The sequence below is a fragment of the Meleagris gallopavo genome, chromosome 2 (genome assembly GCF_000146605.3).
Source record: "Meleagris gallopavo isolate NT-WF06-2002-E0010 breed Aviagen turkey brand Nicholas breeding stock chromosome 2, Turkey_5.1, whole genome shotgun sequence".
Taxonomy (NCBI): Eukaryota; Metazoa; Chordata; class Aves; order Galliformes; family Phasianidae; genus Meleagris; species Meleagris gallopavo.
This window is the reverse complement of record NC_015012.2, coordinates 117,697-143,475: the sequence shown is the minus strand read 5'-3', so window position 1 is coordinate 143,475 and position 25,779 is coordinate 117,697. Positions and strand designations below refer to the sequence as shown.

Sequence of the window (25,779 nt, the reverse complement as noted above, 5' to 3'; positions counted from 1 at the left end):
CATGCTGCCCCGCGCCGTTCTCCAGCCCCGGAAGCGTTGGGCGCCGCCTCGTTCGGGGCCGTTCCTTGCCGTCCGCCGCGGCCCGGCGCCGCCATGGGAGTACCGGCTTTCTTTCGCTGGCTCAGCCGCAAGTACCCGTCCATTATCGTCAACTGCGTGGAGGAGAAGGTGAAGGGGGCGACCTGGAAGAGGGGGAGGGAGGGAGGCAGCGTGGTGCCCGCTGCGGCCGCTCGGCTCCCGGCCTTCCGTGTGCGTGTGGGCAGTTGGGAACAATTCCTCCTCGCAGAGAGCCGAGCAGCCTTCACGTGTTACGTGTTTGCCTTAAGCGAGGTTTCTGTGTAGCACAACAGGAGTCGGGGTTGGCGTTCGGTCCTTTTCGCGGCTTTTCAGGTTTAGGCAGTGAAGTGGTGCCCTAGATTGGGGTGAATCGCATGTTGGAGCTGCGAAGTACTCCGCTTGTCGTCCTTACGGCTCCTGAGCCTCCCTCAGTGCAGTGTGAGGGGTTCGTGACCTGTCCGAGGGGTCTGAGCTTTTCACCAGCAAATCCCCCTTTCCTTCAGTACGTCTTACGTGGAACAGGCTGCCCAAGGAGGCTGTGGATGCCCCATCCCTGCAGGCATTCAAGGCCAGGCTGGATGTGGCTCTGGGCAGCCTGGGCTGCTGGTTGGTGACCTGCACACAGCAGGGGGTTGGAACTGGATGAGCATTGTGATCCTTTGCAACCCAGGCCGTTCTATGATTCTATGAATATCTATTCCAGCAATGAAGCAGGACTGTGGATACAGCATCTCTATTAATTATCAGTCCTCTTGACAGCCATCACTCAGTGTGAAATTCAGCTGTTCTGCTCCAAAGCGGCGTTCTTCTGAATAAATGAATGCAGATGGTTGTGATGGTATACGTAGATTGTTTACAGTCTTGTGTTCACTACAAGTGGATGTTTTTTGTCTTACAGACTTTCCAGTATTTCCTGGATAATGCTTTAAGATCTGTGTGCTTAATAGCAGTCACAATTTAAATGGCAAATACATTTTCATGTTTAACAATTCAGCAGAGCTTTCTGTAAAAGCAGAAGGCTTCCTTCATGTTAATAAACATCTATCTAAATGTTAACTTAATCCTAATTGCTGTGGAGTTCAGGTAAAGGAAAGGTACCTGCAGAGGTTGTTGGTGTATGTGATTGCAGGTCTGTTCAGTAACTGAAACTGTAACAGCAAATCTTAAAAGAGAAGGAACAAGATAACAAATTCTCTACAGTCAAATTGGCTGACCATAATGGAGCATCAGACCCAGATTTCCTTACGCACACTGGTTTGTTCTGACTTAGGAGTGCAGTGTGTATACAGCGAGGACACCTGAATAAATCCCATTTAACTACAATTTTTGATATTCGTACCTGGTTATAGATTTGAGAGCTGCCTAGGACAGTGGTGAGAAGCTGTGTCTCACTGTGGAGGAATTTAAATTTCTCTCACAATGTAATCAGTTCTGTGTGTATCTTAGGATTGCTTATAAATCTTTCTAATCAGAAGTTTTGTATCTGTGGGTAGCTTGTCTCTTTGAGATATGACAGAGTTGATCCTTGTTCTCTTACCTCGCTAGGTTATTTCTTTTTCTTAAATCTGATTAATCTTTTTCTTAAGCTGAGCAGGAAGAATAAGAGGAAGATCTCGAAGATAATATAAAATCCAGGGGAGAATGTTCTTAATCAGATTCATACGAATTAATAAAGCTGCTACTAAAGTATCATATTTGAAGATCTGTTTTCAATGGTTTCAAAGGCAGCTGTAGATTAGAAATGAACAGTTTAGTTCTATCACAAGAGATATCACTCCCAGATACTTAAACCTTTTACAAGACGTTTGCATTAAAAAGCTGATGGGTTTGTGAGTGGGTAGTGGCAAAGCTGCTGACATAGCAGTATGCAGATGAAAACTAAATGGCTTTCGTAGCCATCTAAGGGAGATGGTGCTTATTTTGCTTTACCTTCAAGATGGGAAATAAGATCTGTGGAGAGGGCAGTTTTATTTTCCATATCACATAGTTGTAAGCCTTTGATGTCACAGTTAGCTTTGGCAAGAGGTTTGATGGGAGATCAAGTAGGACACAAGACAAGCTGCTTGTCCCGTTATCTGATGTAAACCAGGATGTCTGCTCTTCTTTTAAAATCAGGGCTTTCGCTGCCCAGAGGAACTTGATAAAAATCTTAAGCTGCAGAATAGCGTTTGCACCTGGCAATTAGTTCCTGCTAAAACCAAAGGATTGTTCTTGTTCTAGAAAGTGTAGTAACATGCTCCTTTTTTTGTGAGTTCTGAAGGAACCAAGCTGGTCCTGATTCCACTTGTCAAAATTTGGCTTGTTGGTGCGGCTAAGAGAAGAAAGATGCGAGTTGGCAGAATTTCAGTATTTTAAAGAAATGGAGGAGATTAGTGTTTCAGTATTTAAAAACACATTCACAGGAATGTACTGAAAACATCCTGTGCTCCTGCAGCTCAGGGGCTGTGTAAGCTCAGAGGAGGTGCTGGTGCATGTTGGTCGGCTTCTGACAAGTTTCGCTTGGGTGGGAGGAGCAGTAGGGGAACACTTTTCCTGCTGCCTCCTTGAATCCTCTGATCACAGCCTGGATGGAATAGCATCACACTCCTTGCCAAGCTGTACTCCTCATTGCAACTCTGTGATACGTTATAACTCCTTCCAGTCATCAAGTCTTTAAAATGACTTTGATGTCCTCTTGGTCAAAGGATGTCTTCTAGTATGGATGTTACTGGTGTTTGATTTGCTTCCTGGTTGTTCACTGAAATTTGTTTTCTCCGTGCATCTGGGTTTACCATGTGTAAGTGTTCAATCGTGCTGACGAGCTCTGAGAACATCGGTGATCAGAGGTGTTTAGAGCAACTATAATTCAGCATTGAGTTGACCATCCACTCTGTGACCTGAGCTTTGTGTCTGGTTAGATATTGGCCTAAAGGAAGGCAGTCACAGAGTTAAAGGTCTGGTTATTTCACAGGTGGGAAGTAGGGCCTGGGATTTATTTAGCGTGTCAAGTGCATCTGTAGTCAATCTGAGAGTCAGCAGCTGAAGAGTTCAGGGGTGTGTGAGAGCCTTGGTGCATTTGGTACCAAGAAAAGTAATAGGTATGTGCTCCAAATGGCAGTTTTTGTCTGGTGGGATCTGAAGGGATCTCTTTCCTTTGTAGAGTGGAATCTGGTAGGAGGAAGTGTTCTAGTTAAATCTTGTACTTTGCTCATTCCGACGTACCTACTTTTACTGTTGGGAAGCTTATTGTGTCACCTGCTCTTCTCCAATGTGTGATCAGCTGTAGGTAATGGCTTCTGCTGCTTCCTTCTTCCTGTGGGTTAGGGAAGTGATACAGGTTTGTTTAGCTGTCCCAATCTTGAAAGTTGTTTTAAAACAACAAGCATTTAAAGTGAAGAGATTTTTGACATTTCTTGTCGTGTGCGAATCATCACGTCATATTATACACTTTGAATCTCCTTCCCTGCATTTTGAGGGAGCCTGGATGGGGCTGGCAGTTTATCTGGAAAATACACAGTGTGGAAGTTCCTTGGAACAAAATGTGTAATGCATGCTGATCAGCAGGAGTGAACTGGCTCTGATTTGAGTCATCATAATCCCTTCAGGTAATGTTAGTTTTATAAAGGCCTTAAAAACAAAGCTGTGTGAGTAGTGTAAGCTTGAACTTCCAGGTAATTCTCTCTAGGGGAATTTGTTGCTGTCTTTTTCTACTGCCTTTGAAGTGATTACCTGGCACTGAGGGACATGGCTTAGCAGGCATGGTGGTGTTGGGTTGATGCTTGGACTGGGTGGTCTCAATGATCTTTTCCAATCTTAATGATTCTGTGATCTCCTGTGAGTCTGTATGTTAATACTCCGTAGATTAGTTGTTCTGCTTGCATGATTGAGTACTGAATTAATTGTTCCAACTGCTCTTGCAGGCCAAAGAATGCAATGGCGTCAAGGCTTCTGTTGATACAAGCAGACCAAACCCTAATGAGGTGGAGTTTGATAATCTGTACTTGGATATGAATGGTATCATTCACCCTTGTACACATCCAGAAGACAAGTAAGGCAATTTCCTTTGTCTCTATGAATAGGACTCATTCATAACATTTCACGTGTTAAATTTAATGTTCTACATTGTAGGCCAGCACCTAAAAATGAAGATGAAATGATGGTTGCAATTTTTGAGTATATTGACAGGATCTTCAACATTGTAAGACCAAGGCGACTTCTCTACATGGCTATAGATGGAGTGGTAAGTATTGACTGAATTTAATTCCTAGTAATGACTATTTATGAAACTATGCTTGATGCCTTCTGCTCTCATAAGATTCGCTGGACAATAGTTTTCCAAAATGAAAAAATTACAGGTTAAATATGCAGTTAATTAAATTCTGTGTATTCAAAACTGTTAAAGAATTTAGTCCACAGGGTCTCATCAGGTGGCTGATGTAGTCTCTTGCAATCTGAACTTTGCTCTTGCAAAGCAGGAAACTTTCATAAGACAGTAAAGTTCTGAAGTTATTTCACATGTTCTTCTGTTCTGTGACTTCAGTAATAATTTATGCAGCAGACTGGGAAAGACCAGAAAGCCATTTAAACAGGTGCACTTAAAGTGAGCTGTGACTTGATTATGCCATGAAATGTTTCATGTCTAGCTTTAAGCAGACACCGGAGTCTGTCTTACTCTGTTCCTTATCCCCATCCTGCTGGTACATTGGTTAGTCTAGTGGAAGATACCACTCTTCATTGAAACCTTCACTTCACTGAATATATTTGTATCCACGTTGTGTGCTGAGGCACACTGAAATAGCCTGGCAGGCTTCTGATAGGCCTGCTAAGCTTTGGCTGTTTCCCTAGGCTTTTCAGCTTTCTCATTTAGCAAGGTAAGATGAATTCAAGTAAAAACTTTCCTACTTAAGGATACACGAGTGCAGAAATTCCTAATGCGTTTGTATATGTAAAAGTAATCCAACAAGTAAATGTTGATGTATCCTTTTAAAAATCCCAAATACCTGTCCTAACTAGTGAGTGAGTACTGTCTGCTGTAGTATTTTGAAAACTCAAAGAGCTATGATACAACGGTAGGAGTTTCTTTTTGGAGAAAGGGTGTGTTATAAATAATGCTTCTTGGGAATGTGGCCCTATAAGCTTAATTTATTTTTTTAAGAGAGTCTTTAAATCCTTGAGCATTGTGTGTTTCTGAGATGAGGGTACAGTTGCACATGCTGCTGGCTGCCTTTGCCGAGAGGCTTAAGAAACTTGCTCAACTCTGTTGCCATGTGACAGAGTGAACAGAATCCCAGGTTTGGTTATGGAGAGACTCTGTGTTAAATGGTTATATATTCACAAACTGGCCAATTTCAAAAGGCTTGTCTTGAGAACCAACCAGAACTTGAGAAACAACCAGCAGATGGAAAATAACTGTAGATGTGGTGACTGACCCGTGCATTGTGATGCCTGTTTCAGGCTCCACGTGCAAAAATGAATCAGCAGCGGTCAAGAAGATTCAGAGCATCAAAGGAGGGCATGGAAGCTGCTGAAGAGAAGCAAAAAATAAGACAAGAAATTCTGGCGAAAGGTAAAGTTGTGGCAATACCTGATGTTTTTCAAGTCAGAGTCACCTTTTTTGTTTTTAGAGTTTCAGTAAGGGTTAGAAAAGGGATGTACTCTCAAAATATCTCTGTGCATTACAGAGAAGGAGGGTGTAGTGGATCTTTTTTTTTTTTTCTCCCCAAAGTTAAGATCCAAGGTAAAATGTCACTTTTGTTTTCTATCTTCCTGCCTGAAATGGATTTGTGTTCTTTTAATTCCTTTAATTCCTTCAGGAAGAAAGTGAACAGAAGAACAGGGATAAACAGAGTTTTGCTTAGCCTCCCACTACCCTTACAGAAAGGAATGAATGTTTCTGGGTCCCAACAAAAAGTTAGTTGAGGCTTAGCAGTAGAGGTCGTGTGAAGTTGTTGCTGCACAGGAATAAGGAATATACTGCAAGCAAGGGTAGGTACTTTGATTGGAAACTTGAAACTCAGGAACAGAGCAACATCAGTGCAGTTTGAGAGTGGCAGTAATATGACTCGAGTGAAAGCAGTGTTTGTAGCTGAAGGATGTTGAGTGTGCTGGAGGAATTAATTCAGATGACTCTGTAGGCAGAAGTAATGTGGCCTTCCAAGTGAAAGCATAGCCTTGTTAGAGGTTAAAAAGTCAGGGCACACTTTTTTTTTTCCTGTTGCATTTCTAGACTCTTTTATGAAGTTCAGAGATAAGAAGTTAGTGTAACCTTGTTTGGGTGCTCAAGTGAGTAAGAAGTGGAAACGTAGGGTAGAATATACAAGAAAACTATTTCCTAATGTTTTATCTCATTTAGCAAGCTTAGTTTCCTTGAGACTTCTAGTTTTTGGCCAAACAGGTAGTGAAATCGCTGCTCTGAAGCAACAAACGTTTGTAAGAGCACCAGTACCTAACTTTAAGCTGAAAGTAATGTAATGGTAAGACCTGTTTTGTTTCTGAAACAAAGTAATCTTTTGCTAAGTGTTAATTACTATCAGGGTAGCCATCAGAGTGTTTGTCGTGCAAAAATGTTTAATGTTCCGTGTTGATTTACTTCTGTTAAATGTCTTTATTGCTCTAGGTGGCATTCTTCCTCCAGAAGAAGTGAAGGAAAGATTTGACAGCAACTGTATTACCCCAGTAAGTGATCTTGCACTTAACCAGCAATTGTCAGTATCTGGATGATGGCTTAATTTATTTTCTTCTGTCCCTTTTTAGGGAACTGAGTTTATGGACAATCTGGCAAAATGTCTTCGCTATTACATCGCTGACCGTTTGAACAGTGACCCAGGGTGGAAAAATTTGACAGTGAGTTTCACAGTTTGATACTTCAGGAAAATTAAGGTGATCTATTAGGATAGGCGAGGATATGACTGAAGAGTCTGAATTCAACAGATTTGTCTCATCTTTTCGGACAGTTATTAATAATGGACCAACCTGCACCTTCTGCTGGTCTTCGGAGGTGTATTTCATCCTAATAACTCAATCTAAAAGCACCATTTGTTTGGATTTCATTTAGAAGCAGTGAAAAGATCTGATATTGCAAGCCACAATTTGGTATAATAGGAGGCAGGGTTTTAGGAACACTTTATTATCTTACGGAAAAATATCACGGTCCATTGTACGTGTATTCTTTTCACTCTTTATTTTTAACTTGTTCATTGTTTCAGACTGCATTTTTTTCTATTATTCGAATGATGTACAGTAGATGTCAGTCAATAAAAATTATTCACAGCAGCTTTCATGCCTTTCTTGATTTTGAGATTCTCTTATACTGTTACTCAACCACTCCACCCCCAGCAAGTTCTGTTTCTGACAACCCTTTTTCATCAATTGTCCATATAATTTATCAGGATGCTAATGATATGATAATTTCAGTGGTGTTTGAATCAATATGTCAACTTCATCCTGAAATTAGAGAAAAATTAAGGCCTGCTCAGAGGACCCAAACTCTTAAATAATTGATTTTTGAGTCATAATATGATAGTTGACACTACAAATTAGGATTTCATATGAATCTGACTTAAGAATGCTTGAGCTACCTACTGTTGGTGGATTTTTTTTTTTTAAGGGTGGCAGCATAAATTGATTACCTAATTTATAAATCTTTGCAGGTAATCCTGTCTGATGCTAGTGCTCCTGGTGAAGGTGAACATAAAATCATGGATTACATTAGAAGACAAAGAGGTATACTTGTAATAAACTGCAGTATGGCACTTATTTCTAACCTGGTTTACGTTATTGAACCAAAGCTGTGTAATTCTCTTTCATGTAGCTCAACCAAACCATGACCCGAACACTCATCACTGTCTGTGTGGGGCTGATGGTGAGTTTTTTCTGACAGTGTATCTCGTGTTAAACTTTCTTGTGCTGTTTTTTGATTGTGTTGAGCTATAGTGTTCAGAATTTGGTTTGCGTTTGTATAATGTATAAATAATCCAGTGTACCTGTTAGTTTTTGACAGCCACTGTCTGTGGCCAAAGGGCTGACTTTCACTTAGTTGTACTATCTGGGTAGTTTGTGGGTAAGGCCATAGTTGCTGTCATGCTTGTTTAAAGCAGAATGTACGTGGTTTCCAGTTGTTGGTTTGTTGTTTTTTTAAGAAAATGCTTCATGTTTATCATTCATTTTATTTTATTCTTCTCTTTGGATTGGTAGCTGATCTAATAATGCTTGGATTAGCCACACACGAACCAAATTTCACCATAATTAGGGAAGAGTTTAAACCAAATAAACCCAAGCCGTGTGCTCTTTGTAACCAGATGGGTCACGAGGTTAAGGATTGTCAAGGTTTGCCCAGAGAAAAACAAGGCAAGGTAAGAATTCTGATATTTCTACAAGTTCTTCTCAGTGTGAACTAATTTGTGTCTTAATGACATCCTCACATTATTCTTGCTGTCAGTTTTGTCTGAAGCATAATACAAATTATGCTGCTGGAATTGCCTGGCTTTCTTTTCATATTAATAAAATGATACTTCTGTAGCATATAAATACTATGCAGAATCTAACTTTCTCACTTATTAGTTTTCTTTCTTTTTCCCCACTGGCAAGGGAGGATAATCAGTAACTTAAGACACACAAAGTATTAAGATGCATGCTTGGCATAAGAACTTGAGAACCAGTGCTTATGTATCTCAGCTCTTTTCCAAGTGTGCTTTAAAATGGAGCAGGATAAGCTTGGATGTAATTCAGTCATTTCCTTTTATTTTAGCATGATCAGTTTGCAGACAGTCTTCCTGCCTCTGAACAAGAATTTATCTTCATCCGCTTATGTGTTTTGCGAGAGGTACGTGGAAGCAGTTAGTAAATCCCTTGTGTGTGAATAACGTTGTTAAACTTCACTGACTGAGGTTCTTGGTGTCTTTTGCCTGTGTTGCAGTATTTAGAAAGAGAACTCACTATGGCCAGTTTACCTTTCACTTTTGATTTTGAAAGAAGCGTTGACGACTGGGTCTTTATGTGCTTCTTTGTTGGAAATGACTTTCTTCCTCATCTGCCATCTCTGGAGATCAGGTACATGAGCATATACTTTCCTTCAAGTATACCTACAGTAGTTTTAAATGAAAGGTCTCATGCTTTTGCTTGTTTCCTTTCTAGGGAGGGAGCAATTGATCGCTTGGTTAACATATATAAAAACGTGGTGCACAAAACCGGGGTAATATTTTTTGTTCTGTTTTTTTTTTTTTAAAGCATTCTGTTGTTTGCTACCAAAATAAATTTGCTTTTCAACCACATTACTTTGTATTTTACAGGGCTATCTCACAGAAAGTGGTTTTGTCAACCTGCAGCGGGTCCAGATGATCATGCTGGCTGTTGGAGAAGTTGAAGATAGTATTTTCAAAAAGCGAAAAGATGATGATGTAATTTCCATGTTATATTCGTGGAGTTTTGTTTTCAACACTTGTCTTACTGTGATGCTTTTTAATAGAATGAGAAAAAAACCTTTGTGTTTTGTTAATGTCTCTAGTGGCTTCCTCCATATTTGAAAATTAGTCAAGTGCTTCCAGTTGATTTGCTTTTCCTGGAGTGCAGGGCGTTTTTTCTGGTTGCTGTCTCAAGTAGCAACAAAACAAGAACTGTATGTGAGTTCTGCTACTTTTTCAATAGCTACTATGAAAACTAAACAAGGAATTTTTTTTTTGCCAGGGTTGGAATACTAAATATGAGTTCGAAGTGCATTCTTGCCTTCCAGTACCTCCTGCAATTTGAAATTTGTCCAGGAATTGTTGTTCTTTTGATCTACCTCTGCAGTCTGTGCAGTTCTTGGCAGACGGACTGCAATTTTTTCATAGCACTTGTGAATGAAGGAAGAAAACTGTATTTACTGTTCAGTCATACAGTGATCTGCCAGTGCTGCCAAAACGTTTGATTTCTAGTTGCTTCAGCCTGTGCTTCTCTTGAAGTAGAAATACTAATTTGATGCACAAACTCTCAGTATCCTGGGCCCAAGATCTTTCCTTGTGCCTTGTCCTTTTCTAGGATTTTGGCTCTCTTGGCCTCCTGGCAGATGTTCCACACCAGTCAAGGAGCTTAGGCATGTGTTATTACTTAGTTCTTTGACACTGATGTCATCTTGAACTGAAACTATTGCTAAGCTTATTAGGTGATTTAAGTCATAACCAAAATTAGGGGCCTTTGAATAAGCAGCAACTCTAGACAACTTGCATTGAATTTACAGATACAAGAACTTATGTAGGTCTCTTATTCAGAGCATTGCTCAGAAACCTTGCAGTCTTTTGGTTGAGGATTATGACAAAATACGTTTCCAAGAAATCTGTGTCATGTTTTCCTCTTTATTCTTTACCTAGGATAACTTTAAAAGACGACAAAAAGAAAAAAAGAAAAGAATGAAGGTAAATTCACTTCTTTCACAATGCAAAAACTAGCAAGAATTAAAATGTGTGCTATAGCATTCAGTGAAAGTGTTAGTTGAGGCTGTAGTTGTAATTATGGCATTTTCTGGGCTGTGTGTAAACTATTTTAGTTTTTTTCTATGACTTTTTGTAAACTGGGGCTTTGATTGAAGGAATTGCATGTTAAAGACTTAAAAAGAAGAGTTGAATGCTACAGATGATACCTGTATGTTTTGTCTTTCAAATGTGCATATATAATTATGAACTTTGATGATTAAGTGATTCTTGATGATCACAGTACAAGAATTACTTTCCTGTGGGTTGACACAAGTCTTCTCAGCAATTGTGTTGCTTAGGAGATGGGCTTTGACTTAAGAGTTTGTTTAAATACGTATACCGATTTGCATCAATCAAACACAAACTATAGCTGTTACACAGTTCATTGTGCAAGCAAGTCAGTGCTGTCAGATGTTTCATAAATGTGTTAGAGAAGCAGTAATTGTTGTTAAAACGTGTCTGCCCTTTATGTAAGCTGAATTCTTTAAAATCTTATGTTTAATGAAGATTGTGAGACGTAACTAATTTAAGGTGAACTGAGTGGGTAACTGCATACCTCTGTAACTACGTGCTATTTGACATGCTGATCTGAAAATTGTGAGAGCATCACCACATTGCTGTGGAGATCACATTTCTTTTCCAGCACACCTGTATGTATTTATTTTCTAGAGGGATCATCCTTCCTTTATTCCTGGTGGGCAGTTTTCCCCTCAAGCTCTGGGAAATCGCTCCAGTCCTCAGGCAATCAGTAACCCCAGGCAAGCTGCCTTTGAAATGAGAATGCATGACAGACAGAACTCCGTAAGTAGATGTTTAGAGGTATTTACAAATAGAGGGGGCAATAATCACATCCTGTAGACCTGTTTGGTTGTTATTTTTTTCGTTTCTCAGTACTGCTGGAAACTGGGAGAATAATCTGGGAGTTGGGGCACAGCTTGAAACTGTTCCTTCAGCTCCAAATTCCCATGCTTCAGAGAATGTATATGAAATACACACAGCACGTGCATTTTGTTAATTTGTTTCACTGATCAGTGTGTGTGTGTGTGTGTATGTATGTGTATGTAAATTGTTCCTATCAGGGCATCAGAAGGGCTGTGTATATGAAAAATAATGCAAATTGCCATTAACCAGGTATACACAATGGCACTGTTCCCCACCACTTTTCCCCAAGCTATGTGTGTCTGTTGTATGTCAGTAAGTTCTCACGGTCTCTCTAGTTTAATTCTCAGTAGCTTTTCTAGCAGAAGGATTAGGCAAAATTTGTAGTCTTTAGAAGTGATCAGGAACACAGATCATTGTTAAAGAGCTTGTCTGTATTTTTGTTTGGGAAAGTAGTGATTTATTTTTTTTTTCACATCTCTTTTGGGGAACTGCTTTTTAACATTCTCAAACATCACTCCTCACTGCAGAGAGCTGAAACTCAGATCAAATTTTAAAAATGTATTAGAAAGTAATGAAAACCTGGAAATAAGTTCACTGTTCTGTTAGCAGTCTCAATTGTTACTTGAAATAATAACTATGATAAACTTTCCGTCTGTTCATAAATATTCATTAAAACACTGAATGTATTTTTTGAGTAAAGATTCTTTTCATCATAAAGATTGGTTTTCTTTTAAGTCTGAATAAATGTAATTTGCTTTATTTAAGTGTACTTTCTGCTAGTCTTCCATTTTAATCTTGAAACTTCTGCACGTGGGTTAAGCAAATCAGTTCTTTTATGGAGTCTGCTGAGGTTTCATTTATAAGGACTGTATTTTATTGCAATTATTTGTTTTAGCTTTTTAGAAGTGAAAATGAGAGGGTTTTTTTTTTTAGGCTGTAATATTAAAATACATGCATTTGAAAGGAGTTTAGGGGATCAGCAGTGAGGAAACAGTATCTCTGCTGGTTTTGTATTACAAGCAGCATTTGCGTGGTGCTCTGCATACGCATTTTTCACTGTCAGCATAAAATGAAGTCATAAAATAAGCTGTAGGATTAAAGACAACAGTTGTATTCCAGAGTTGGAATACATCAACATGGCATGTCTTATCGTTGTAAACTGTCTTGTTCATTGCATCTTTTTTATTCTCAAATACAGTGAAATTTTTGGCTGCATGAATCAGTGCCCTGGGAGTTCTTCTTTTCTTTTGCTGCCTGACTTAATAGTTTAAGGACTGTGTAACTTCTGCCTTGAGTTTTTGGAGATCAGAATGAGCGTGATTTTGCTTTATCACATAACTGCTAGTTTGAACTTAAATTTAAAATGACTAATAAATCTTCCCCTCTATTCATCTGTAACAATTATGTCCCTAGACGATGTCGTCTCCAAATACCAGTCTCAATTCTGATGGCTCCCCATCCCCAGCACGAGGAATTAAGCGAAAATCTGAAGACAGTGACAGTGAACCTGAGCCAGAGGATAATATCAGGTGAAGCCATTTTATGTAGCACTTTGTTAGCAAATTGCTGAAATAAATGGCATTAATTAGGCTGCATCTAGCTTAGCGCAGCAGTGCCTTCAGATGCTTTCCTGTGATCTTTTTATCCACCGGTAATTAATGTGGAGGGTTAGAATATTCAGTAAATTCCAGTGAGATGTGTAAGCTATAGCTGTTAAATCTAAGTATCTAGATTAGTATGCGTGCAGGTTTTCATCCTGCAAGCCACTACTCCCTGTGAGACCACGCACTAGATTGGCTACACATCCCCTGTTCGGCTTTGATTATGTGAGCTGAATGCCACTGCTCTGCAGTTGAATTTTTGAGCTATTTAACCCATAACATTCGGTTACACTGGCATGTGCAACATTACTTATTTTGACTGTCACGATATTTTCCTCCATCTTTGATTGGTAGCAAGCCCGTCTTTGGCCATTTATGTTGTTCCCCAGGTGATTAAAGGGTAGGAATTTGATAGGAATTAAGTGACAGTGAATTACCAGCGAGTTTGAATTTATCAGAGGTTTAAATCAAGCCATTACCCTCTAACTGAAGGGTGAAGACCTTATAATTTTTGTTCAAGTCGCTATCCTGATCAATGCAGCCAATGGGTTTCTGTTTCCTGTAGTCAGGGGACTTGTGTGAACATGGGAAAGCAAAGAGGATTACTTCATTGTGAAGTATTGATCATGAGTGTCCAGTAGTGTTGTTATGACACGTTACGTCTTGCCAATTTGATTTGCCAGGAGGGAGCATTAGCTCTCATTTTAACTATTGTGTATGCAGATCTGAAGGAGTTCTTCATGTTGTTGTGGTTTTTTTAAAATTGATCAAGGAAAACATCAATTTGATGTCAAAATAAGTGTTATTACTGGCTTCCCTTTGAAGTTCAGCACAGATGCTGAGAGAAGCTTTAGCAGTGGTTTTTGTGCTGTTCCTAAAGCAAGTAGCTTGAAGGAGTCACGGTGGTTTCCAAGGAGCAGCAGTTTGGACAAAGGTAGTGCTGTCAAGCAAGTGGAAACACTGCATTTGTCTGCAATTATTTAAGCTCTTCCGTAGCTTTGGAATACTTATTCAGATCCTTTTTTGAGTGGAAAATACTTTGATGCTTTTCATTGTGTTAGGAAACGAACAACTTCTTTTTTTTTTTTTTAGTGTCATTTGTATTGAGTTGTATTTAGATGGGAGTGGAAATCAATGTAAAACAGAATCCTTTCCAGCTTACTAGTAAAAACACATAAATGAACTGGATGCAAAAGTTGTTTGCAGAAATACATTTTATATTTAGAATGACTTCAAAGCTGGATTCAGCAGTTCCAGTCTGCTAGCAAACTTCTTGGTGGTTGCTGCCTTATTGAAAGGGTTTTGAAACTTGGCTAGGTATCCAGCTGTGAGCGAATTCCTGGAATCAGCTGCTGAGACTGCAGGTGCTCTTGACTCTGTCCAGGCATCAGTGCAGGTAGCTCCAGTCCTTGCTCACCAGCTAGCATCCTTACACTCCCAAAAACATCTCTTGTTTTTCCACCTCCTCAGCAGTTTGAATTATGGTTGAGCTCAACCACAAGTATAAGTAATATCCATGTACAAGTCAACTAAGTTCAAAGCAAGGTTTGGGGTTATTTTTGTTTTTGTGTTGTATATCAGTTTTAAGCAACCTTTGCTCTATCTTAAAGGCTTCATGTGCTGCAATGTGAGCTTGAGTTTTGTTGAGTTTGAGTTGACCTCACAAGTAACCTATATGCTTTAGATTCTGTATGGAATTTGAACAGGTTGCAACCTTTGTAACAATAACATTGCATTGGAACTGAGGGATTCGGATGCACATCTGTCAAGTTGAGCAGGTGGCTGTTTTCCCTGCCCAATCCCAAGGCAGACATAAGGGGGAGCTACATGTAGTAAGGATAAACAGTATCTGTGGTTGTGTTTTTGACTTGATATCCCAGCCTGGCACAAAAGGTTGGAAGGCCCTGTATTAGAGGGAACTCATTTAATGTGAATCAGCAAGTGGTGGCTTCCAGAGTTTCAGATAATTCTGCTGGTAACCACAGCTTGTCTCAACAGCAGTAGGAGCAGTAGGAAGCCAATTGATTATTATTAATAAAATAACAATTGGGTTCTTTTTTAGTAAGAGGGGAACTCGTCCTAATATAGAAAACTGAAGTGGCAAGTTGAATTTTAATGCAAAAATGTAAACAGGCATATAATGTTAACGTGTATTGACCTCTGTTTGTTATGCAGGTTATGGGAATCTGGTTGGAAGCAACGCTACTATAAAAACAAGTTTGATGTTGATGCATCTGATGAGAAATTCCGTCGTAAAGTTGTACAGTCCTATGTTGAAGGGCTTTGCTGGGTTCTCAGATATTATTATCAGGTACTTATTTTCTTCCCTGCAACTTCAGTTTTCTTTTGTCTGCACCCTGCCTCTTTTCAGGAAATAATAACCTTCCATTCCTTATTTTTGAAAAGCATTGCTTTTCTGAAGATGTAAGTAGCCATTCTGTTTGACACTTAAGATCTGAATGCAGTTCATCCCTCACATACAGTAGCAGTGCTTGTTACTTTATTAAGAAGCAGTGTGTGTTTCCCCTTTGCAGTAGATAGCAGTGCAATGGCTGGTGAAATGGTAAATGGCAGTGAGCAAATAAAGCACAAAGCATGTGAAATGCTAGCAAGGAGCAGAGTTGTTGGTCTGCTCTATGGATTGTAATGATGTTCCATGAAGTGCACTGTGATTGAAGTAATCTGTATCTGATTTAAATCTTTTGATAATTGAGATGTCAGATTGGCCTTTGTTGCACTGCTGGTTAATAACTAGTTTCGTGCTCTGAAGATAAAGTAAGTTATATTTTGTGCATGAGCTGGGAATAGAATCTGCTTGGGCAGATGAAGTTTATCTGTCTCAGTATGGTTTTGTAGCTCCAAGGCTTTGCCCACGCGCTCTTCGTAGGAGGCTCACACCTGTCTGACTTGAAACACCAGCAGGGCAGATACCTTACATGCATGCTTATTCTAATGTGCTTTTTTTTATTACTCCTTGGGAATGACAAAAATAAAAGCGTCTTCCATTCTGTTATATTAGCTTATTAGAGTTATGGTGGATGAGGACTTGCAGCTTAAGGCTGGCAAGTCTATTGCAGCTGATCTGCAGGAGAGTTGAACTTAGCTCTGCATATCCTACCTCCTGCAGAGGAAAAACATCACCTGGAGTTAATGGCCACGTTGGAAATTCCACCTTGGTAATTCCCACAATCCTGCACACGGTTAAGGTCTGCTGGAAGCTTACTGTGTTCCTATTAATTGTGGCAAGATGTGTTCCTAGAGCTCAGTATGTGCCAACGTCTCTCTCAGCTTTGTAAGTAAGTCTTCAGATCAGCTACAGACGTATGCTGGAAAACTGTCAGTGCAGCCTTCACTACTGCAGTGGTACAAAACCCCTGCAAGAGGCAGTCTAGCTTATAAAAGAAGCTGAGATTAGATGTTCTTGAGAGAAGGCTTGTAAGAGGACTGAAATATTTCTATTCATTTGGAGGCTGTAACATTAAGGCTGTTGTATTCAGAGGAGTGGGGGATGTACGTTCATTGCTCTTCGGTGAGCGTGCTGCAGCCTTGTGCAAAAGGCATGGGGTTTTGTAACTGTTCAAACCTCAGTTGCACTAGCACTGCTGAGATATCTGTGGTTTTAAATTACAGGAACTGACAGACTGATTTATACCCAAACTTAAAGCCATACGGGCAAGTCCTGCTGCAACGTTGCCTGGTTTAGCATATAAAACCAACTTAGTTAATGAGATGTGTGTATGAGATAGCTCATTGTCCTCCGGAGTTTGTAGACAGAGGTGACTGGTACGTACAGGAGTAATAAGTGATTACAGTTGCAAAGAAAATAAATCAGTGAGGTTGATAACTTGAGGCTTCAGGCAGGACCACAGTGCTCTCGAGAAAATTGAGGAGTACAAATAAGGTGTCGAGGAAAAGTGCCTGCATAGAAAGTATTTCTGGTTTAGTAAAGTTTCAAAGACAAACTTGATGAACAAACGCAGATGGTTTGCTTTGTGTCCAGAGAACTCTAAAAGAAGGCAAATTTCTCTCTAGACCTGATCAAAAATGATATTGCAGACTTAAAGTAATGCAGCAGTGAAATGCTTGCATGTGCTGCTGTCGTCTGTACTTGAATAACAGAGCTGTTAGTGTGTAGCAGTCAGGTAACTTTCTGCCCATACACCTGCCAGATTGCATTAGTTGACTGTAAGAATTTCAAGATAAGTTTGCTTTTTTTTTTGACAGTTGGCCACAATACAAATTCCTTCCAGTAATCAACCACTGCTCATTATCCATAAAGCATCAGAAAGAATCCTACGTGCTTTTCTACTCCTGTAAAAAGCAAATGATGGGGAGCGTGTTCCACTAGTAGGAACATCTGTTTGGGGGGCAAAAAAGAACCCCAGTCCACCTGGCTCCTGACATATACTGAAGCTGTCTGAAGAATTGCATCCGATAATTAAAGTCTGTGTAGCTTTGTACCAAAAATATTGCTGGAGAAGCCTCGTTGACATTTACTTATTCAGCATTGGAAGTCAAAACAGTAGGCTTTTGTTTCAAGTGGTACTGCTAAGAAAAATAGCTGAGGAGGTGAAAACTTGACTTAGACCTTCTGGAGGCACGTTTCCTTTAAAGTGCATTGTGTACCGATGTTTGAGTTGACTTTCTTTTCTTCTTTCTGAGTATTATTTTGCCACTTTCAAGTGAATGCACTTAGTATTTCCTAGTGCCCAAGGTGGAATAAGTAAGAAGGAAAAACAAAATGTTACCTGACGTGCTCATGTCTGTGCTTTTACACAGTACAAAAGTAACTAATTAAAGCAATAGCTTTTCAGCCTGCAGCAAGTACCATTCAGATACTCACATGACGTGGAGTGCATCCTATCTGTCTGGTCCCTTGTATTCTCAAGCTGATGGTGGGATTTAGCTTGGAAAAACAGTGCTGCAAACTGTATGCTGCCAGAGAAATACTACTGCTACTCCCCTTGAGACCTCTGTCATGGCTTTGACTTGTGCAGTTATGCTGTTATGGAGAACTTGTAAATGAGTTCTGTGTTGCCAACACACGTTTCCACGCTCTGAGATGTGCCAGAAACTCTACACACATCTAAAATGTCTAGTTGCTGTAAGCTGCTCTGCTTAGCCCCAGGGCCTGGTGAACTGTGTGGATAGACTGTGATCTCCTGCTCTTGGCAAGACATTTTTGTGTTTGGTTTTATTGGATTTTGTGTGTGTGTGTGTGTGTGTGTGTGTGTTCTCTCTCAAGGGGGAGGAAATAAGCATGAGGTACGTTGCAGTGTCCTGAAGTTAAGGTTAAGACTGTACTGTGAGGTCTTTTGTATCGTTACGGTGCTAGGTCTGTCTCTTTGGCTGTCTCCCTTAGTGACTCAGACCTAGCACATAGCAGGAGTACTCTGGCAGAGAAGCCTATCTGCTGTTCTGTGCTGCCAAGGAAATGCCCGAGGTCTCCATTCACTATCCACTGAACTCACTCGCTCTAATCTGGCTATGAAAAATTAAGTCCCAACCCGAAGTCCAGAGTACCTTTAGAGGCAAGAGCTCTTTCTTTTCTAATTGTGGGGACTTCTCTTTCTCCCGGTTGATGCTGGGCTAAGTTTTAACAACTTTAGTTACCGGGCTGTTTGATTTCTATTTTATTTGATTTTTCTTATACTTCTGATTTGCCTGATGGTAATTCTCTTGTTTTGGTGTCCTAGGGCTGTGCCTCCTGGAACTGGTATTACCCTTTTCACTACGCTCCGTTTGCTTCTGACTTTGAGGGTATTGCAGACATGCCCTCAGATTTTGAAAAGGGCTCCAAACCGGTAGGGCATACTTATTTTTTTTATGACTTAACAGCTTGCTAGAAATGTCCTACATCTGCTGGTTTATTTTTGACAGTTCAAGCCTCTTGAACAACTGATGGGAGTTTTTCCAGCTGCAAGTGGGAATTTTCTGCCTCCAACCTGGAGGAAGCTCATGACAGATCCGGTAAGAGTTCTTGGTTTATTCCTCTGTGTGAGGTTTTGCTGTTTTGTGTGATCATGACTTGCTGCTTTTGACTTCAGGCAGAAAAAATAGTGGAGAACAGAAGGAAATGTTTTTGGTGGACTGTAGAGACCATTTCAAGATCCTTACAAGTGAATTTTTAGAATTGGAGTTTTCAACAAGCAAGAATCATTTTGTGACTTTTTCATGCTTTAGTTACATTCACTTTCTGTAAGAAACTCTGTGAAACTCATCCGGGGAGCAGAGACCAGTTGTCAGGAGTTCTCCTATCCCACTTAATTTCTTGTTCTGATGTTGTAGGTAATGGGAATGCTCTACCAAACTTCTTATTTACTTGGTATTTAGTAAAAGGTGTTTCTCTTAGTCAGAGTTCTTTGCATGCTTACTGAGTGTGAGCTAACACATAAGTACATGGCATTCTCAGTCAATTCCATAATAGGTTTTTAATGATTTTTTTTTTTAATTTTCTCAAATACAGGAATCCAGCATAATTGACTTCTACCCTGAAGACTTTGCTATTGATCTGAATGGGAAGAAGTACGCTTGGCAAGGTGAAACTTGAGGTTTCTTCTTTTGAACTACAATATGTTGGCCTGTAAGAACAGGAAGAAAATGAGAAATGATGCTAGTGAGATAAGGACACACCAAGTAACAGGGGTAACTGGTATTAGCTGGTGTGAGGCAGAAGTATTTTGCAGCAGCTGTATTTTTGAGAAGGAATTTCTGTGAGTAACAAACTATGATTCAGAAACTGATACAGGATTGGCAGTGGTTAGCAGTAACTTCAGCAGTCGTTATAGATTTATTAATTTGTTCTGAGCTAGATTAATCATTTTTCTATTTTTATTAGCCATACTGTGTTATTGCCTCTTGTTGTCCTTGTGTTTAACTAATGGATTTTATTCTGTTCAATCAGTGGCTCATTGGTAGCTAGTGAAAAATGCTCAGGAATATAGAAATACTTGGATATGTACAAAGAATGAGGAAATGGATACAGTATTTATTAGAGTCTCTTTCTGTAGAGAATAGTAGTTCTAACGAGCTACCAAATTTTTCTATCTCTTATTCAGCTCGCAGTGTAACAGCACTATTAGATGTATAAATCATGATTTGGGCACAAATTGAAACTCAGGAAATTCCATCTGAACACAATAAAACACTTTTTTTTTTTTCCTTTGCGGGTGGTCTGACACTGGAACATGCTAACCTAGAGAACCTGTAGATTCTCTGTCCTCAGAGATGCTTCAAATCCAGCTGGACAGTCTTGCTCAACCTGTGACTGTGCTTGAGGAGAGGTTTGGACAAGACTGTCCCCAGAGGTTTCTGCCAACATCTATGATGCTGTGGTTCCTTCTCTAAATCATCTCATCCATGCTTTGAAATAGCCAGCTAGAGACACCAGTGACTTAACTGCAGATAGTGAACCAAAATCAAAGAGAGTAGACCTGAGTGTTATGAGATACATTGCTTAGCATGTTTTTGCTCTGTGAGTTGAAGTCTTTTTTACCACCTGCTGTAGTTCTGGCAACTGTCTTTAGTCCTTTTGTCTGATTATCAAATGCACAGCTTAAAGCAGTAGTGTTTTAAGTAGCTTGCATATGCTTTTAGCAGTCTGTAACATTACTTCTCATTCATCTAATATTTAATTGCATTGTAAGTTCTTTGTTCTGTAACCATCCAGAATTTTCATATTTAAGAGGCAATTAAAACAAGAAATAGTAAAACAAGAAATAGCTCCCAAGTTAGAAATATCTAGGTAAAAGTGCCTAGTGTACCTTGTATTGTTGATACAACATCTGAAGATCATCTTATTATGGTTGTAATTAAGCTCCTGAAGGTTCACCGTTGGTCCTTTCTGTAATTTCTTGGGTTATGAATGCTCTGTTCATGCTTCACTGTCATTCTGCCACTGTGTTGTGAAGGTGAGAATAGTTTGTTTTCCAAGTAGGCTCATCAGTTTTCCTTCACAAGTAGTTCCAGCTGAAATTTGAATGTGATACAGCAGGGCTCAGTCGCTGTGGAAGTTAGCCCCTTGTGCTTGCAGAGCAAGAACTTACTTTCTTACTTGTGGTAGGCAACTCCCAGCTAAATAATATCCTGAGACTCTGTCAGTCTTCATACTGACATATTTAAAACTGTATTTAATGGCAGATGCATCTGAGATCTGCCTGCTGGTAGAACTGGTGCAGATGCAAATAGGAAACTGAATATCGTCAGTGGGAAACTCATCAGTAGAAGCAAGCTGTTGTCATGGTCAGATAAAGCCCTGCTGTTTGTGGTAAGGGAAATGAAATTAAAAACTGGAATAATAACTCTAGATTAAAACCCCTAATAAAGGTGACAGAAGTAAATCTTTTAAAGAATTTCCATGGTAAACTTCTTAGTGCTTTTTAGAGTTGATAATTGAAGAAAAATACTGGAGCACACCAGGGATTGCTGTTCTCTAGTTTTATCAAATATGATTAAGAATGGGCTCAGAGAAGTGTTGTGAGATGTACTGCTTAGTGAGGAATTTTGGTCCTGAGAGGAGCCTGCATTTTACTTGGGAGTGAAACTAATAGCTAATATGAATAGTCCCTAATGAATTATATAATCTTTATCACCACATGTCTGAACACAGTGATTTCTTCCGTTGTCATCTCCTAATAAATTGAATAAAGTAGAATTGAATTCCGTTGGGAGAGTATCTTTTGCAAATGAGATAAATAATGACTGTCTTAATGACCTCATCTTATTCCTAAATGAAGCAGATATGGGTACTGGATGCTGCTTCCAAGTGTCTCTCTCTCCAGTCTGTAAGGGAGGAGGATAGAGGAGTGCTCAGACATAAACATTCTCTTTTATCCTGTACTGCTTTTCCTCCTTTCCTCGGCAGCCTGCAGGGTAACAGACTTTTTTTTTTTTAATCATACTGACGGAACAGTGAGGTAAAGCATCTATTCAAACTTTCCATGCTAGTACCTTTTCAAGGATGGCCATTCACAAACACTCGTTTATCATTCCTGTAACCACAGCTGCTCAGAACACATCAGTCCAGACTCATCTTTTCTCTGTTCTTAACTACACTTAGAAAGTTGAAATGGTTGGGCTGTCTCTTTCAAGCTTTTTCCAGCCAGTCACAGTTTTGAGAGCTTTGGTTTAAAGCATCAGTAGTTGGCAGAATGTTCCAGCACATGGTATCATACAGCCTGGATGGTCTCAAACATAGCAAAAGCTAAAACCTGTGACAATCACATTTTCCCAAACCCTCATGCTACTTTTTTCCTTTCCTCTCTGAGCAGGAATACTCTATTAACTTACTGTAATTTAGCTTGATTTGGTATGGAGAACAACATCCAACGTGTGTTCATCTGAGCAGTGCGTAGAAAAGATAATTTGCAGTAAGACAGTGCCACAAGTAAAGTGCTTGTGTAATGTTTTGAGTTTGAAGAGGACGGTGCTTTTTTATTTTTTTTTGTGTTGTTTTTCTGGGTAGATTATTTTTTTTTCAGATGGTTTTCTCCTAGGTTGCCACAAAGCAGTGGCTGTTTTTCCCCACTTGTTGAAATGGGATGATTTGATTTTCACAGGTGTTGCATTATTGCCATTTGTTGATGAGCGACGCCTTAGGGCTGCCTTGGAAGAAGTCTATCCTGACCTCACTCCTGAAGAAAGTAAGACTTACACTGTTTTGTTGTGACTGTGGTGTATTCATCAGAACATGCTTTTACTGCAGTTTCATATAGCTGTAAGCACTAAATGAGCAGGAGCTGAATTATGTGTTGGTAATTAGAATGATCCTTGATGGATTTGTTTTCATAACTTCCATTTTTGCTTTTATTTTAATGGAGTAGACTTGCATAAGATCTAACCTGAAAATTAGATGGTGACTTAGTCATGTCAGAATCTTCTACCAGCGTATGTTGTCGAAGTAATTGGTAGATGAATATATTGGAATCAATGAGTAAACTTGTATTTTAAAATTAGAGCTGGTTAGCAGTCTGACTGCATCCAGTTACAGCGTGTGAAGCTTCGTGTTCAATCTGTGTAAGCAAAATCGTGCCTTGCTTTCAGCATTGTGTGAAAATTAAACCTGGTTAGCCAGTTCTTGTAGGTAAAGAAATCATGGGAGATTCCTTTTCAACCTATGTCCTTGCCATCACTTCGTTCTGAATTCAAGATTCTTCCCACTAAGCACAGGATTTCCATTCTTTTACTGCGCTGCTATTCTTTGTGACTGGGGGCATCCTGTTCTGGGCAGAGATACTAAGAACTTTCAGAGCTTTCTCATAAATCACAATGAAGCTTTCCTCTGGAGGAGCACTGCTGGAGATAGCAATGGAATGGTGCTGGTGTGCTGTGTTCCTCACTTCCTTCTTCTGAACTGTTACTGTCGTCTTCATTATTTTTTCCTAGACAGAAGAAATAGCCTTGGTGGGGATGTTCTTTTTGTTGGAAAACACCATCCACTTTGTGACTTCATTGTGGAACAGTACAAGTCCAAAAATACAGAGGTAGGTGATATTTGTTCTTAAGGGATTGTACAAATGATGGGGGTGGAGTTCTTATCACGTGCTTCATCTGAAATGTTGTTTTTTCCGTAGCCAGTGGATATGCCACCAGAGTTGTGTTATGGAATCCAGGGAAAGCTTACACTGAATGAAAATGCTGTTCTTCCAGATAAGTGAGTATAAATATCAGCTTCAGTTGTTTGATGGCAGAGGGTACTTTCTTCAGTTACACCTGCGTTTAAACTGAAAAACAACAACAAAATAACAATGACAAACTTAAATTCCTGATAAGACGGTGTATCTAGGTCAAAGCCAAGTGTGCTTTCTGCTAGGATTCAGAGTAGGTGTGCATTATGATCACTATACTACTCAGAGGCAAGAACACTCATTTTACTAGCTTATTTTAGATAAACCAGGGCTATATATTGAAAGTTATATATCAATATATTGAAAATATATTGAAATTCCTCAATATCATTGTGTTGCTTTGGTCTTGTGCTTTTGTACCAATTCTGATTTAAGAGTCTGATGTGACTTCCAGTTGTAGGGCATGCTGTTCAAAGAAAAAACATCCTGTTTCCTACCTGCTAATTTTCATTGTGTTAAAGAAAAATCCAAATAGGGATGTACTTTGCTGTTTTCTGGTTTAGGTGGTAGTGCTAAATTCAGGAATATACATTAGCCAACTACACACAGATAATAAGCTTGTTTTTTTCCTCTTTCTGGCTAATGCATTTATTTTGGGAAATCATCAGTGTCATCTTTGCTTTGTTGGATATGCATTCATTAATCTAACTTTGCTTAGAGGTGTAAGCAGGTGTTCTGTAACTCATTTCTATTAAATGCAGAAATACTCTGATTTTGTTGGACAGATAATATATCCTCCATCACACTCACTAATATACACTTCTCTATTCTTCTCATGGCTTGTGGAGAACATGAGCAAGTCAGAGCTGTTCTTGGAGAGAACAGTAATGCAGGAACAAGAAAACTCTCTCATTGCCCTCCCTATCTAGGGCTTGAGAAATGTGTGGGGTTTCTTGTTTGTTTTACCTGGAGAGGTACTGTTTGCTAGGAATTCTGTGAAGATAAGCATTTCTATCACCACTTCAAAACGTGTCTAGCTCACAGAATTTCATGTAGATCTTTTTAGCAAAGCATGTGCACAGTTTGATTTGTGTGCCCATGGATGTGTGATGGCTGTGCGTGGTGATGTGAACTAAGGGATCCAGCTTCTGATCGATAAGGTTAATGTTCTCTATCATGTTGTCTGTCTACTCAACATGAGGATATAAGTTCTCTGGAGGGAAGAAGGAAGGGGTTAAGAAGCAGCTGCATCCCAGCCTATTAAGTCCTCAAGTGCTTTGTAAAAACAGCTGCTAAAAATATTTATTTCTTCAGAGCCATTTTTCCCTGAGAAGTCAGTTTGTGTCCATGTGGCATCTGTGTGTGTCTGCTCTGCTCTTCTCCTGCCCTCTCAGAACCTGCTGGCTTGTAATAATCAAACTGATGTGGAAAGGTTTCTGAGGTGCAGAATAGTTTTAACTCTTAAACACTTGGACAGTGGAAAATATGCAAATCCACTGTTGGACCTTAGTGAGACCGCACGTGAATGATCAGCTGCAAAAGTAAGGTCATTAAGAAATAAGAATTCACTAATTCCACTGCTTATACAGCAGCTTGGTGTAGTGAAAAGACAAGCTAATTTTGAAATCATTTATTTGACAAAGACTTAACTGACAGTCACAGAGAAAGTGAAGCAGATGCTGAGAAGTTTGTGACATTTTAACAGAGCCCTTTCTCTTACCAGGACAGTAGAGTCTCCTGTTCCAATGCTCCGTGATCTTACCCAAAATTCTGCGGTCAGGTAAGTAAATTTTGGGATTTAATACGTTGGTGTACAGAGTGCAGTAAGAAAACTCAGCTTAATCTGTAGTTTTGTAGTTTTGAATTTGCTGCAGAATTCATCTCAAGAAAAAATTGAACTTTTCTTTTAAATTCTTCTCATTTTTGAATTCAGAATATAATGTAGTCATGTTTGGGTCATGATGGTTAAGCATGGTGTGGTGGCATGCCCATTGCAGGGATATCTGAAGTGGTTGCTTCTCAGTGCATCAAACCCAGTGGTTTACATCCCTTCAGAAGTGCCTCTTCTTGTCTGCCTTTACTTTTTGCTTGTTTTATGCAACTTCTGGATCTTTGGCAAGCAAAGAGCAGCACCGATAGAACTCTGTATTCTCTTTCAAGCCTTTTAAATGAAAGAAAACCTAGCTTCCATGGGACAAGCCCCTGAGATAGAATTGGATATTGATTTTTATCTTTTTTTTTTCAGCTTTT

General features: G+C 39.5%; 1 protein-coding gene across 1 annotated transcript; it reads left to right on the top strand.

Moving 5' to 3' along the window:
* The first annotated feature begins 6 nt into the window (after positions 1-6).
* Positions 7-25,357, top strand: XRN2 (5'-3' exoribonuclease 2). The gene is made up of 24 exons (XM_019612476.2): positions 7-168; positions 3,957-4,084; positions 4,165-4,276; positions 5,491-5,602; positions 6,653-6,711; positions 6,790-6,879; positions 7,686-7,758; positions 7,847-7,897; positions 8,230-8,387; positions 8,783-8,857; positions 8,951-9,084; positions 9,169-9,226; positions 9,324-9,431; positions 10,380-10,424; positions 11,151-11,282; positions 12,777-12,892; positions 15,140-15,275; positions 18,661-18,768; positions 18,845-18,934; positions 19,431-19,503; positions 22,522-22,605; positions 23,348-23,445; positions 23,536-23,615; positions 25,253-25,357. The coding sequence occupies exons 1-24, from the start codon at positions 94-96 to the stop codon at positions 25,311-25,313; spliced, it is 2,256 nt and encodes a 751-aa protein (XP_019468021.1). The 5' UTR covers positions 7-93; the 3' UTR covers positions 25,314-25,357.
* The last annotated feature ends 422 nt before the right edge of the window (positions 25,358-25,779 follow it).

Coding starts and splice junctions, on each gene's coding strand:
- XRN2 (XM_019612476.2), top strand. CDS start 94: ATGGGAGTACCGGCTTTCTTTCGCTGGCTCAGCCGCAAGTACCCGTCC. Junction 7,759..7,846: donor TTACATTAGAAGACAAAGAG/GTATACTTGTAA, acceptor TCTTTCATGTAG/CTCAACCAAACCATGACCCG. Junction 19,504..22,521: donor GAAGAAGTACGCTTGGCAAG/GTGAAACTTGAG, acceptor TGATTTTCACAG/GTGTTGCATTATTGCCATTT.